At 40.9% G+C, this 15,636-nt stretch overlaps 2 protein-coding genes across 3 annotated transcripts in view; one reads left to right on the plus strand and one right to left on the minus strand.

Annotated features, from left to right (window-relative positions):
• LOC112431813 (protein NLRC3-like) overlaps nt 1-15,636 on the minus strand; it is a 132,144-nt gene that overhangs the window by 51,436 nt on the left and 65,072 nt on the right. The gene's annotated exons all lie outside the window — the stretch shown is intronic.
• The window catches only part of LOC101474121 (NLR family CARD domain-containing protein 3), a 41,659-nt gene that overhangs the window by 10,609 nt on the left and 15,414 nt on the right, over nt 1-15,636 (plus strand). Inside the window, exon 3 of the mRNA XM_076879350.1 lies at nt 7,935-8,185. Coding sequence (XP_076735465.1) covers nt 7,942-8,185 — 244 coding nt within the window. The 5' untranslated portion in view covers nt 7,935-7,941. The remainder of the gene's footprint in view (nt 1-7,934; nt 8,186-15,636) is intronic.

The following is a 15,636-nucleotide window of genomic DNA, read 5'->3' on the forward strand; positions in this document are numbered from 1 at the left end:
CCTTTTCAGCTCAATGCGAAATACGTAATATTTTCTCTGAATACGGGACGATTCCGTTTTTTACGGGACGTTTGGCAACTCTACTAACGAACCTTATGAATAAAATAAAGTTCACTATCAGTAACATCATAGCACCCACCCAGCTGTATAGAAACTCTGTCATGCTAGCTCACGCAGTATGAGTTATTGTAACTGACTGTAAAAAGTCAGCACAACGAAAATAAACTGCACCTAAACTTGGTTTATATCTGACCAGATAGACTGCAGGTCATAACTTCTTACCTGAAGTTCAGTTCACCTGACACTCGGACCAGCCACCGCCTCGGGTCTCTCCTCCTCCTGCCTCCCCTTTCCTTCATCCACCTGCTGGCCTCTGTGGAAGCTCCGCCATAGCCACCACCGAACAACTGAGTTATTTTTACAGATAGCCCAGCATCTGACCAATCCACCACCTTTCATTGTTTATACTGTTACAAAAACGAAAAAAAAAAAAAAAAACATCGGCCCATAAAAACAAAAAATCACCATCGGGCATACCGGACATATGCCTGGTATGCCCGATGGCCAGTCCAGCTATGATTGGAGCATAGCTGAGCCACTGTGTGGGAGCTGAGCAGCAAAAGGAAATTAAGTGAGGAGCTGGTTCTCGCTCAATGGGAGTCACTATAAAGGACTCTCTAAGCACGGCTGTTAGAGCTGATGCTTTTGCACACGACACATTTTCGAACATTACGTTGTGTGTCATGGATACTGTTGACTCCAAATCTCCCGACCACTATGTCAATCTGAGACAGCAAGACCGAGACAAGACCCAGGAATCCGAGACCAAGACAAGACCAAGACCAAAGTCTGTCGAGACCAAGACCACGTAAAAGTGGTCTCGAGACCGGTCTCGAGACAAGGGATGGGTACCGGTATCCGGTGCCATTTGATAGCTTGCTGCGAGACCTTACACCGAGCACATCTACTGCCGGTGTGGTGCCTGTTATCGGACCCGGAGTTAGCAACATCCCCCAAGAACCCGAAGAGTAGTTTCCTGGCCCCTAGCCCTGCCAGTTTAGCTGAAATGATGACGGATGATGATGGCAGCAGAAGCCGTTCTTCTCTGCGTGAGTAGCCTAATGTAAAGTCGTGTGTAATTTACATTGAGTAGGCTAACCACGTTATTAAATTAATGTATGTAAGGTAAACTAGCAACACCGTCATAGTTACATGTGGGTGTCTTCTTGTTTGATAGAGTGATACCATATGCCCTATAGCTGCAAAAAAGGCTAACATTGTATCTTTTTACAAAAAAAACAGCTAAACATGATAGGTTTTAGGACAAAGTTTGTGTTTTCCATTGTTTAACCCTTTAAGACCTACCATAGAACCAAGTCCGCCAGAGCTTACTTTATATTTTTACATGCTGTAGTGCCAGTTTTGGGAGCATTTCAAGTTGCTATACATCAATACAACTGTTATCGCCCAAATTTTAATAATATGTATGCATTAAGTCCATAGTAACTACATAAATTGCAAAAAAGTGCAATAAACTACAAAAAAATTGAAAATCGTTTTTGTTTTTTTTACATAATATTATAAAGCAAATCTGCAAAGTAAACAGCATGTGCATCAAAATAAACTATTTAAAGCAGTGCAATTTGAGTTCTAAGCATCCCAGAAACTATTCAGAAAAGCATGAAGTCAAACATGACTTTTAAAAGCACCAATATAGGCTTGTAAGGCTTATAATTAAAAAAGGCCTTACATTTAAGTAAGTAAGTACAACTCCTCTGATTTCATATGCAAAAAAAATTTTTTGCACTAGCTTACGTGTTTCTGGTTCTAAAGGGATTTAAAAATAGTTATGCAAAATGGAGCGTGACCGCTCCTACCGGTTTTAAAGGGTTAAGCACTGGTTCGAGCACAGTTTAAGCATCTGCACAGTTTTAAAAGTACCGTTTTGGCACCGGTATCGGATAAAACCTAAATGATACCCATCCCTGCTCGAGACCAAGACATCCAACTCTAGTATTGGCTTCCCTTCATTGGCTTCCTCTTAAATCCAGAATTCAAAATCCTGCTCCTCACATACAAGGTCTTAAATAAGGTCTGCAGCGACACTGCAGACCACGCCCTGCCACACACATCAAACACGTAAAATAAATATTTATGCACTTTTGCATTCACTTTTTGTTTTTTGTTATTTTTACTAGAGATGGACCGATCCGATATTACGTATCGGTATCGGTCCGATACTGACCTAAATTACTGGATCGGATATCGGAGAAAAATAAAAAATGTAATCCGATCAATTAAATATCACGAAAGCACCTCACAAAACTTGCAACACGCCGTAACTCACCTCAGAACGTTAGCACGTCGGAGCAGTATGCATCACGTGATATAGCAGCTGTGGCATGCGGGACCTGTCGGTGGTCTGGATAGCATGTGGAGCTTCGCTAGCAACCCGGCATTTCATCTCCGACAAAGTTATCCCCGAGAGAAGTAAAGCAAGTGTGTAAGTCCATCTCTGAATGTTTGTAAAGCATTCCTGCGTTAAGCTTAACAAGCGACTGCCTCTTCTTGCTGCTACTTCAATCATGAAACTGCTTAATGATCAGCTGATCGGCTTTTCTGTCGCAAGTCCGTCTCTCTTGTTTGTTTTTGGCCCACTTTGCACCAGAAAGAGCAAACCAGCGGCTGAACAACAGCAGCACGTTTAAGCTTGATAAGCTGTTGTTAGAATTTATTTAATATTACTTTCTACACCAGGATCTTTTTCTACGTAGCTGACGGCTGGTAACTGTGCAGGGGCGGATCTAGCAAAGTTTAGCCAGGGGGGCCGATAGGGCATTAACAGGGAAAAGGGGGCACAAAGACAGACTTTTCTTTCTTATTCTCATTTAAAATGTCGAGCTTTTAATAAATAATTATCTGACACCCAAAGTTTTAATTTGATGTAAAATGAATAGAAGTCAATTACTGTATATAGTGACTATTAAGTCTAATATATATACCCTAGTAAGCTATAGTACTTTTTACTTTGGGAAGGTACCATCTGTGCAGTCTGCAATTTTGTTGAAGAAAGATGTTGAATCTATTTAATATTTCTTGAAAAATAATTGATTTCTGTGCATTTTTTTTTCACACTGCATCAAATTAAGGTTGATTACGTCGATTAAGCATCATGAGGTGGCGCGTGAGGGGTGGTTCCCTATTTTTTATTTATTTATTTTTGTTGTTGCTGGGAGTTGGAACCCTATTAGTTAGGTTGCTTAATATTTACGCTAAGTACTCTTTAAAATACCAGAATAGGGAGGATGGTGTAGGTTTAAGTTTATTAGATTGATCAGTATTGCTGAACTATGAAATATTTTTTTTTGCATACAGGTATAACAGAATAGCTTTAGTGTAGTTGTTGTTTTAAACTTGAGTATGAACTTATACAAAATGCAGCAAGATATTTTAAAAAAAACAGTTTTGTTGATTAAAAAACACTATATCGGATTCATATCGGTATCGGCAGATATCCAAATTTATGATATCGGAATCGGACATAAAAAAGTGGTATCGTGCCATCTCTAATTTTTACACAGTGTTCTGAATGATTAACAATGGTCTACAGCCAATCTTGTGTATTATTATACAAACTTTGGTTGTAAGATTCAGATAGCTATTTAATAAAAGCTAAATATTTTTAATGAGAATAAGAAAGAAAAGTATTTCTTTGTGCCCCCCTCTCCCTGTTAATGCCCTACATGGACCCCGGGCAACACTTTGCTAGATCCGCCCCTGCACAGTTACCAGCTGTCAGCTACATAGAAAAGGATCCTGGTGTTATTTGTCTCTCAGAAACTGTTCATAACTTCCCTTCAACTCATTCATGTCACCTAAAAGGTAAACCTGTTTCTCCATCACCTGTTCAGCTCTGATGATTCAGTAAGGACATCTCCTGGTTTCGACCAGCCACCTTTACAGCTGTGGCTCCAGAAAACATCAGCTGATACTAGAATTAATATCAAATAAATTCTAACAGCAGCTGATCAAGTTTAAACGTGCTGCTGTTGTTTAGCGCAACATCCGCCGGCTTCCTCTTTCTGGCACAAAGTGGGTGATAAACAAACACGAGAGAAAAGCCAATCAGCTGATCATTTATCAGTTTCATGATTGAAGTTGCAACAGGCAAGAGAATGACAGGGGAAGAGTCCGCTGTGCAGCGTAACGAGAGAATAACTCCAGCTTTGTGTCTTTTTCCATTGTAGCTGAAGTACGGGACAAACTGTGTTCCTTTTCAGCTCAATACGAAATGTGTAATATTTTCTCTGAATGCGGGACGATTCCGTTTGCACGGGACGGTTGGCAACTCTACTAACGAACCTTATGAATACAATAAAGTTCACCATCAGTAACAAAGCACGCACCCAGCTGTATAGAAAGTCTGTCATGCTAGCTAGCGCGCAGTATGACTTATTTTAACTGATTGTAAAAAGTCAGCACAACGAAAATATACATAACGTCTTACCTGACATTCAGTTCACCGGACACTCGTACCAGCGGCGCGAGAGAGAGAGAGGGGTGTGAAACGAGACAGAGAACCGCTCTCGGTGTAAGCCAGGCCCGGTGTTCCAGATCTACTGGCGTTTAGATCAACTGGCGTTGGTCGAACAGATGTGTGGCAGTCTTGCGTTTCAGGAGCTGCTACCGACAAACCAGCAAAAAAACGCCAAATGTGTCATCTGTGACACTTGTGAGGTTATCTCAAACACACTCCGTCAGTCTTGATGCTGTTGAACAACAAAATGTTTAAAAATGTGGCGAGTTTACCTGGTGATATCCTCATGCGTGACGCGATCGCGAAAACAGCAAACAAGTAACACCACGCCGTTGTTGTTCACAGGACAGCAAGAGTAAACGATCGGGAGACTCTTGTCGTCGTTATCGTTCCCCTCGCACGGTTTATTTCTCCGAATTCAGCGTTTTTGCTTCACAACTACAGCGAGCAGTTTACTTTGTGCACTAACATGGAGTCGAGTCAACCAGCGCCACCTCTGGCCAAGTGCCACAGCCTACAGCCAGATCAACCTGTGACACACATCTGCACCACGTTTGAATTCGTGTCATGCACATTTGTACCTTTCAATTGTGTCTGTTTGTGCGTCATGCAAATAAACCTTTGAAATGAATGAAATGATATCATGTATTTATTATCAGCCTACATTTGTACAAAATGCCAAATGACATACACATAAGAATCACCATCCTGATATCAATACTTTTGCCCATACGAAAAATGTCGTGAACACACTAATATTTCACCAGTGTTGTAACATCACATGTCGTTAGCGTAGTCTGTCTGTGTCTGCCCTCTGCAAACAAACATGTTAGAGTTGGTTGTGATATACAGTCTGCATAAGTGTGGTCAATCTAATAAACATTTATAAGGAGATGGCAGTTACTGTGAATGTACAGCAGTTACACAGTGATTAGTAATAAACAGTCAGACAATGACCCTGACAATCTCATTCAATCTTGCAGATTGCACCTTCTGTGGAAAGTGGTACCACACGGTGTGTGTGGACTTCCCCTGTGCAGAAGGCGACTACAAATGTTGTGGGTGCTAAATAAACAGAAACAAATGATCCCTGTTGTCTTTGCTTACTGATTGTTTTCAGTGTTGACAATCCACATTGCTGGCATTGCATCTTTCAACATGTTTGTGGGTAGATTTGGATGTACCAGGGGTAAGTGCAGCCACTCAGCCTCTACTCAATGTGATCATAGCAGCAGGTGCAGATGTGTCACAAGTTAATCTAGTAGTGGCCTATGGTCATGTGTTAGTGGTGGGAACAGTCATATCCACTCACTCTCACTGGCTGTTTATTACTAATCACTGTGTAACTGCTGTGAATTCACAGTAACTGCCGTCTCCTTACAAATCTTCATTAGATTAACCACACTTATACAGACTGTATATAACTCCAGCCATGTTGATGAATTGCCTATATTGGCTGGAAATATTCATTTTCAGGGAAAAGACACAGACAGACGATGCTTACAGGATGTGATGTGACAACACTAATGAAATATTGATGTGTCATATTTGTCCAAGGTGTATTTCATTGTTATGGAAAAAGAGAATATTAAAATCATGATGACCAATTGGAGTGGTGATTTCTATGACTTTGTGTATATAATTTGGAATTTTGTACAAATGTAGGCCAATAAGGAATATATGATATCATTTCATTCTTTCCAAAGGTTTATTTGCATGACGCACAAACAGACACAATTGAAAGGTACAAATGTGCATGACACGAATTCAAACGTGGTGCAGATGTGTGTCACAGGTTGATCTGGCTGTAGGCTGTGGCACTTGGCCAGAGGTGGCGCTGGTTGACTCGACTCCATGTTAGTGCACAAAGTAAACTGCACGCTGTAGTTGTGAAGCAAAAACGCTGAATTCGGAGAAATAAACCGTGCGAGGGGAACGATAACGACGACAAGAGTCTCCCGATCGTTTACTCTTGCTGTCCCGTGAACAACAACGGCATGGTGTTAATTGTTTGCTGTTTTCGCGATCGCGTGGCGCACGAGGATATCACCAGGTAAACTCGCCACATTTTTAAACATTTTGTTGTTCAACAGCATCAAGACTGACGGAGTGTGTTTGAGACAACCTCACAAGTGTCACAGATGACACATTTGGCTTTTTTTTGCTGGTTTGTCGGTAGGAGCTACTGAAACGCAAGACTGCCACACATCTGTTCGACCAACGCCAGTTGATCTAAACGCCAGTAGATCTGGAACACCGGTCGCTCGGCTCCTGCATGTCCATTCTGTCATACACCGGTGGCTAGCTGCCCTCTGTTGGAGCTCCGCGTTAGCCACCACCAAACAACTCAGTTGTTTTTGCACATCGACCAGCATCTGGACAATCCACCACCTTTCACTGTTTATACCATTACTAAAATGAATCATCGGCCCATAAAAACGAAAATGTGACTCCGAGTCTGTGCGAGTATTTGTGAGAGACCCGGGAGGTGAAACAAGAGAGAGAGTCGCCCTAGCTGGTGCTTTTCAGCCAAGCGCTAGCTAGCCGGCTAGCTGCCATATGGCAGCAACATCGTCAGAGCACTGTTGCTAATATGGGATGTCTTGATAAAACGAACAGATATTTGAAGTTTACACAGCTACATTTTTGCCTGAAAATATCTTAAAAGTTTATTTTGTCACCTAGAAACATTGATAAAAGCAATATATAAAACGAAGAGGTGGGCTCCATTGTTTGACTGGCAGAGGTGAGCTATGAATTGTGGGATATGGCGGCAGAGGTGTGCTATGAATTGTGGGATATGGAGTTTTCCATCATGACAATGGGCCAAAATTTGCACTAAAATATTAATATTTAAAAAAGTATAAAAGTCATAAACCCCAAAAGTCATAGTACACCATTCCAGATCCAGCCGCACAAAATGATATAACATTTGTGAAGCTTGTCTCAAAACTCTGGGGTGAGTTATTAAGTGTGCCTCTTGGCATAGGCACAAATAATAATTATTGTACTTAAGGCACTTCAGGTATCTGTACTTGAGTATTTTTATTTTCAGACTACTTTTTACTTTTGTTCCCTACATTTTTAAACAAATATCTGTACTTTCTATTTCTTACATTTTCAAAACAAATTAATCAGATTTACTAATTCATTTCCCTCTCATTCTGTGAGACTGAATTTAAAATGCAGATAAGAAAATGAAGTGGTGGATGTATCTCTCATTTAATATAAACTTCAAGAAATTAATCAGCCAAGATCAGAAGATTCTAACTAATCCCTAACAAACATTGAAGACTGTGTAAAGAAGAATACTGACTGGATCAACTTTATGGAAAAAAAAAGTACTGACTTTGATGTGTTCTTTGTTTATAAATGAGTCATTTTGTGTTTTTCACAGTTCAAAGATGGTGGAACCTGCTCAGACACAACTTCTGAAAACGCTGGGAGATTTGGGAGAAAAGGAACTGAAATATTTTAAGTGGTATCTACAGAAACCTCAGTTACTGGGCGGTTTACCAGTAATCCCAAAGACTGATCTTCAGACGGCTGATAACACAGAGACAGTGAATTTGATGATCAGCAAATACAAATTTGAAGATGCTTTGGAAGTCACAAAGAAGATTTTGGAAAAAGTCAAGACTCAAACAAGTCAGTAAGGGGTAAACAAAATAACACGAAACATGAAATTTTGGCTGAATTATGTCGTGATGCCTGCTTAATCATCCATGTAAAGAAATCCCCAAAAGGTTGATTCTGTTCATCATTCATTCTGTTCGTCATTCATCCAAGTGACTTCTTCAGTCTCAGCTGACTGCAGGTTCCCCCAATCTTATAAAGAGTACATTTGCACAAAAAATGAAACCAGCCCACTGTATGAACAATGGGCTGTGAGGTCAGTTCCTTGATCATTTATATGCAAATATAAAAGTCTCAAATTGATCAAGGAGCATTTTCCCTTTTCACGTAAATGGCCTCCTTGACTCCGCGCTCAAACCAGCGTTCCTCCCTGTCCAGGATGTTACATCCTCATCATTGAAAGAGCGTCCACTGGCCTTTAGGTGTATCCTCTTAGCCAGAGGTTGTTTGGTTTCCCTGATGTATAGATCCTGGCAATCCTCCTGCACACTATGTTACTCTGTTTGTGTCGGGGACCCGATTTAAAAGCCATGGAGATGCGGTGTTTAGAGAAAATGCATCTCAACTGTTCCGATACTCCTGACACATACAGGATCACTAAGCTTTTTCACTTAAGCAGCGGTTGTCCTTCTCTCCTGGATCATCCTGGAGCTTCCTTTAGGCGCCTTCTCAGCTTTGACAAATGTCCAGCTGGGATAACCACATTTACTCAGGGCCTTCTTGATGTGATGTTCTTCTGCTTCACTGGCTGCTGTGTCTGTGGTATAGATGTGAAAAGCAGCTGGTATTTTTATCTGTATTTGTATTTGTTGAGGAGGGAAAAGTATTTGTATTTGCAAATGTATTTGAATAAAATTCAAAATAGGCGTAAAAATCGGTTTTTTTTGCGTTACACTTCTAATTAACATTATAATGTAAGTATTCTTTAATCATATCCATTATAATAATTATGGATATGCAATATTAGTTGATGTTCTTCCATAAATCCAACAATGAACATGTAAGAAGGAACGTAATTGAAAAGAAAATAACATAATAGCCTCACCCATGGTTAAACCAACAACTAATAAAATACCATTGTGAACATTATGAACTCCACCACCACCCGTCCTTGTTGGAGGACGCTGAACAGACAGGGAAACTGACTTGCAGGGGCAGAACATGGCTGTGATGATGAACTGGTGCTGGTGGGGGGGGGGTTGGCAGACAGCACCAGGAGAGGATGCTTTAAGTGCAGGTGATTATGCATAGCAGATGTTGTAAGATGTTTGATATCTCTGCCTCTGCTGATTTGACTTTTGCACACAATACATAACAGTTTGGTTTCATCTGCAGCGCTGAAAGTAAAAGACCCAGGGAAACTGAGTTAACCAAGATAAGATAAGATAACTTTTATCAGTTCCACACGTGGGAAATTTATTTCATCACAGCAGGAAGTGGACAGTGCAAAAGTTAGATAGCAAAAATTAGAATACAATAAGAATAAAATACTGTACACAACTGTACAGAATACATCCATCCATCCATTCACTTCCGCTTATCCTTTTCAGGGGGGCGCTGGAGCCTATCCCAGCTGTCATAGGGCGAGAGGCGGGGTACACCCTGGACAGGTCGCCAGTCTGTCGCAGGGCCAACACACAGGGACAGACAACCATTCACACTCACATTCACTCGCGCATTCACACCTAGTGACAATTTGGATTATCCAATTAACCTATCCCCACAAGCTGCATGTCTTTGGATGGTGGGAGGAAGCCGGAGTACCCAGAGAGAACCCACGCAAACACGGGGAGAACATGCAAACTCCACACAGAAAGACCCCGGCCTGATGGTGGAATTGAACTCAGGACCTTCTTGCTGTGCGGCAACAGTGCTAACCACCATGCCACCGTGCTGCCACCGTGTACAGAATACAATAAAGTAAAATAAAATACTTTATACAGTGGAATAATATAGAATAAAATAGAAAATAGGATAAAAATAGAATACAAATTCTATATACAACTGAGTAAAAAAAATAATTAATTATAAAATATTAAATAATAACTAGAGATGGACCGATCCGATATTACGTATCGGTATCGGTCCGATACTGACCTAAATTACTGGATCGGATATCGGGAAAAATAAAAAATGTAATCCGATCCATTAAATATCACGAAAGCACCTCACAAAACTTGCAACACGCTGTAACTCACCTCAGAACGTTAGCACGTCGGAGCAGTATGCATCAGGTGATAGAGCGGCTGTGGCATGCGGGACCTGTCGGTGGTCTGGATAGCATTTGGAGCTTCGCTAGCAACCCGGCATTTCATCTCCGACAAAGTTATCCCCGAGAGAAGTAAAGCAAGTGTGTAAGTCCATCTCTGAATGTTTGTAAAGCATTCCCACGTTAAGCTTAACGAGCGACTGCCTCTCGCTCTCCTGCTGCTACTTCAATCGTGAAACTGCTTAAATGATCAGCTGATCGGCTTTTCTGTCGCGACTCCGTCTCTCTTGTTTGTTTTTGGTCCACTTTGCACCAGAAAGAGGAAACCAGCGGCTGAACAACAGCAGCACAAGCTTGATCAGCTGTTGTTAGAATGTATTTAATATTACTTTCTACACCAGGATCTTTTTCTACGTAGCTGACGGCTGGTAACTGTGGAGGGGCGGATCTAGCAAAGTTTAGCCAGGGGGGCCGATAGGGCATTAACTGGGAAAAGGGGCACAAAGACATACTTTTCTTTCTTATTCTCATTTAAAATGTCGAGCTTTTAATAAATAATTATCTGACACCCAAAGTTTTAATTTGATGTAAAAGGAATAGAAGTCAATTACTGTATATAGTGACTATTAAGTCTAATATATATACCCTAGTAAGCTATAGTACTTTTTCCTTTGGGAAGGTACCATCTGTGCAGTCTGCAATTTTGTTGAAGAAAGATGTTGAATCTATTTAATATTTCTTGAAAAATAATTGATTTCTGTGCATTTTTTTTCACACTGCATCAAATTAAGGTTGATTACGTCGATTAAGCATCATGAGGTGGCGCGTGAGGGGTGGTTCCCTATTTTTTATTTATTTATTTTTGTTGTTGCTGGGAGTTGGAACCCTATTAGTTAGGTTGCTTAATATTTACGCTAAGTACTCTTTAAAATACCAGAATAGGGAGGATGGTGTAGGTCTAAGTTTATTAGATTGATCAGTGTTGCTGAACTATGAAATATTTTTTTTGTATACAGGTATAACAGGATAGCTTTAGTGTAGTTGTTGTTTTAAACTTGAGTATGAACTTGCAGACTTGCAAAATGCAGCAAGATATTTTAAAAAACAGTTTTGTTGATTAAAAAACACTATATCGGATTCATATTGGTATCGGCAGATATCCAAATTTATGATATCGGTATCGGTATCGGACATAAAAAAGTGGTATCCTGTCATCTCTAATAATAACAATAAAAAACAATAAAAATCCGTGAAAAACATAAATTTCACACCCAAACCTCAACTCTCGCAGCCCAGTACCAAACCACTCATGGACCAGTACCGATCCATGGCCCGGGGCTTGGGGACCGCTGGTCTAAATTGCCGAGCTAACAGAGCTCCATAAACAGAGCGAACATGAGAGCGCCCGACTGCATAACGTCAGTAATGCAGCATAACTGATTAATCTCCCGATCTTCACCAAAGTTATAAACTGCCTCTGAAACCCAGTTAAGGTACGAAACAATCTATTCAACAAAAATAGTGATGCAGTTCAGTCTTTTATCACTCAGCTGTGCCGTCTCAGTTGCTGTGTGGAGCAGCCGGTGTCAGTCACTTTTTTGCACGTCACTCACTCACTCATCCGGTCATGTACTGTGGTCTCATAAGGAAACTCATCTTTCTGATATACATTTTTTCTTGTTCCCGAATACAAATATTTTTTTAAAGTATTTGTGTGAAATAAGTATTCGTAAAAAACACATTATTTGTGCATTTCCGAATACCGTATTCGGGTTCACCTCCACCCCTATTCTGTGGGGATGGTGTTCTCTCTGTGTTGTAGTTTCCAGATGGGTTTTCCATTTTTTCCATTTCCATTTCCAGACCACCTTTATGCTCCAGTGGATGATGAGAGTCAAACCTTAAATACGTATGTGTAGGTTCACGGTACACGTCAGCTTTTAGATGTCCCCCATTCAAAATCTCACAGTCTAAGAAGGCCAACCTGCCACTTTTCATATCCTCCCTGGTAAATTTGATGTGTCGGTCTACCGAGTTAATGTGATCCATGAAATGTGGTAGATCCTGAGATTTGATTTTCACCCAAGTGTCATCCACATACCTGAACCAATGGCTTGGTGGTGTTCCAGGGTAGGATAGCAAAGCCCTCTTTTCCACTTCTTCCATGTACAAATTAGCCACGATGGGTGAAACTGGGGAACCCATGGCACACCCATGTTTCTGCCTGTAGAACTGACCCTTGTATGTGAAATAGGTGGGATGAAGACACAGTTCCAAGAGCAAACACACTTGGTCAGTGCTGAGAGTGGTCCTGTTGCTGAGGTTGGTGTCATCCTGTAATCTCTTATGAACTACCTCCAACGCTTCCATGACTGGGATACAAGTGAAGAGAGATGCCAACCATCCCATCCATCAATCCATCCATCCTCATCCGCTTTATCCGGGGCCGGGTCGCGGGGGCAGCAGCCTAAGCCAACCATCCCTTTAACGTTAACTAGTAATGACTTCATGAACTTCTTCACAAATAAAATTTTTATCATTAGAGAAAAAATTACCAATAATCATCCCACAGATGTAATATTATCTACAGCTACTCTTAGTACCATTGATGTTAAGTTAGACTCTTTTTCTCCAATTGATCTTTCTGAGTTAACTTCAATAATTACTTCCTCCAAACCATCAACATGTCTTTTAGACCCCATTCCTACAAAACTGCTCAAAGAAGTCCTGCCATTAATTAATTCTTCGATCTTAAATATGATCAACCTATCTCTAATGATCAGCTATGTACCACAGGCCTTCAAGCTGGCTGTAGTTAAACCTTTACTCAAAAAGCATCTCTAGACCCAGCAGTCTTAGCTAATTATAGGCCAATCTCCAACCTTCCTTTCATATCAAAAATCCTTGAAAGAGTAGTTGTCAAACAGCTAACAGATCATCTGCAGAGGAATGGTTTATTTGAAGAGTTTCAGTCAGGTTTCAGAGCTCAGCACAGCACAGAAACAGCTTTAGTGAAGGTTACAAATGATCTTCTTATGGCCTCTGACAGTGGACTCATCTCTGTGCTTGTCCTGCTAGACCTCAGTGCAGCGTTCGATACTGTCGACCATAATATCCTATTAGAGCGATTAGAACATGCTGTAGGTATTACAGGTACTGCGCTGCAGTGGTTTGTATCATATCTATCTAATAGACTCCAGTTTGTGCATGTAAATGGAGAGTCCTCTTCACACACTGAGGTTAATTATGGAGTTCCACAGGGTTCAGTGCTAGGACCAATTCTGTTTACATTATACATGCTTCCCTTAGGCAGTATCATTAGAAGACATAGCATACATTTTCACTGCTATGCAGATGACACCCAGCTCTATCTGTCCATGAAGCCAGATAACACACACCAATGAGTTAAACTGCAGGAATGTCTTAAAGACATAAAGACCTGGATGGCCGCTAACTTTCTGCTTCTTAATGCAGATCAAACTGAGGTTATTGTACTCGGCCCTGAAAATCTTAGAAATATGGTGTCTAAGCAGATTCTTACTCTGGATGGCATTACCTTGGCCTCCAGTAACGCTGTGAGGAACCTTGGAGTCATTTTTGACCAGGACATGTCCTTCAACGCACATATTAAACAAATATGTAAGACTGCTTTCTTCCATTTGCGCAACATCTCTAAAATTAGAAATATCCTGTCTCAGAGTGACGCTGAAAAACTAGTTCATGCATTTATTACTTCCAGGCTGGACGACTGTAATTCATTATTATCAGGATGTCCAAGAAACTCGCTGAAAAGCCTTCAGCTAATCCAAAATGCTGCAGCAAGAGTCCTGACAGGGACTAGAAAGAGAGAGCATATTTCTCCTGTTTTGGCTTCCCTTCATTGGCTTCCTGTTAAATCCAGAATTGAATTCAAAATCCTGCTCCTCACATACAAGGTCTTAAATAATCAGGCCCCATCTCATCTTAATGACCTTGTAGTACCATATCACCCTATTAGAGCACTTCGCTCTCGCTCTGCAGGCCTACTTGTTGTTCCTAGAGTATTTAAAAGTAGAATGGGAGGGAGAGCCTTCAGTTTTCAGGCCCCTCTTCTGTGGAACCAGCTTCCAGTTTGGATTCAGGAGACAGACACTATCTCTACTTTTAAGATTAGGCTTCAAACTTTCCTTTTTGCTAAAGCATATAGTTAGGGCTGGACCAGGTGACCCTAAATCCTCCTTTAGTTATGCTGCAATAGATGTAGGCTGCCGGGGGATTCCCATGATGCATTGAGTTTTTCCTTTCCAGTCACCTTTCTCACTCACTATGCATTAACAGACCTCTCTGCATTGAATCATATCTGTTATTAACCTCTGTCTCTCTTCCACAGCATGTCTTTATCCTGTCTTCCTTCTCTCACCCCAACCAATCACAGCAGATGGCCCCGCCCCTCCCTGAGCCTGGTTCTGCTGGAGGTTTCTTCCTGTTAAAAGGGAGTTTTTCCTTCCCACTGTCGCCAAAGTGCTGCTCATAGGGGGTCATATGATTGTTGGGTTTTTCTCTGTATCTATGAAGCGCCTTGAGGCGACTTTTGTTGTGATTTGGCGCTATATAAATAAAATTGAATTGAATTGAATTGAATGGATGTAACAACGAATGAAACCGTTGTTTCGTCTGCCTCCATAATGATGTCTCTCGCCTTCTCAACACAATGGCTTGAGGATCGAAACCAGAAAGTTAGAAATGTTATAAGTAACTGAGTTGATCATACAGACAGTTGGTCACGGTTCTGGGTCATTTTGACCCAGTATTTTGAGTTTTTTATGTTTTGGATTGATTTTGTGTTATGGGTTATATTCTTAACATCTTGTTGTGCTTTGTTGATCATTTCTATTATTATTATTATTATTAGTCTATGTTTCAGTTTAATCTGGTTAAGGGTTTAGTTCTTAGGTTTTGTTCTTGTGCCCTTGTATTTAGTGTACGTTTAGTTCAAGTCTGCGTCTTTGACTTGTTCTTTGAAGGTCTCTGTCTTACGTCAGTGTATTCAGTTTTGCTTCCCGTCTCGTCTTGTCAATTACTCCCAGCTGTGTTCTCCTGCTGTGCCTTGTTCCCCTCGTTATCCCTCTGTGTTTTTAAGCCCTGTGTTTCTCTGTGACAGTATTGTGTCATACCCTCAGAATAACCTGTGTGTTCTTGTCATAGCTTTCTCAGTGTGTTCTATGTTTTTTTTTGTGCCAGCAATAAAGCGGAGATTCTTTGAGTTTGCCATTCA

The sequence above is a fragment of the Maylandia zebra genome, linkage group LG3 (assembly GCF_041146795.1).
Source record: "Maylandia zebra isolate NMK-2024a linkage group LG3, Mzebra_GT3a, whole genome shotgun sequence".
Classification (NCBI taxonomy): Eukaryota; Metazoa; Chordata; class Actinopteri; order Cichliformes; family Cichlidae; genus Maylandia; species Maylandia zebra.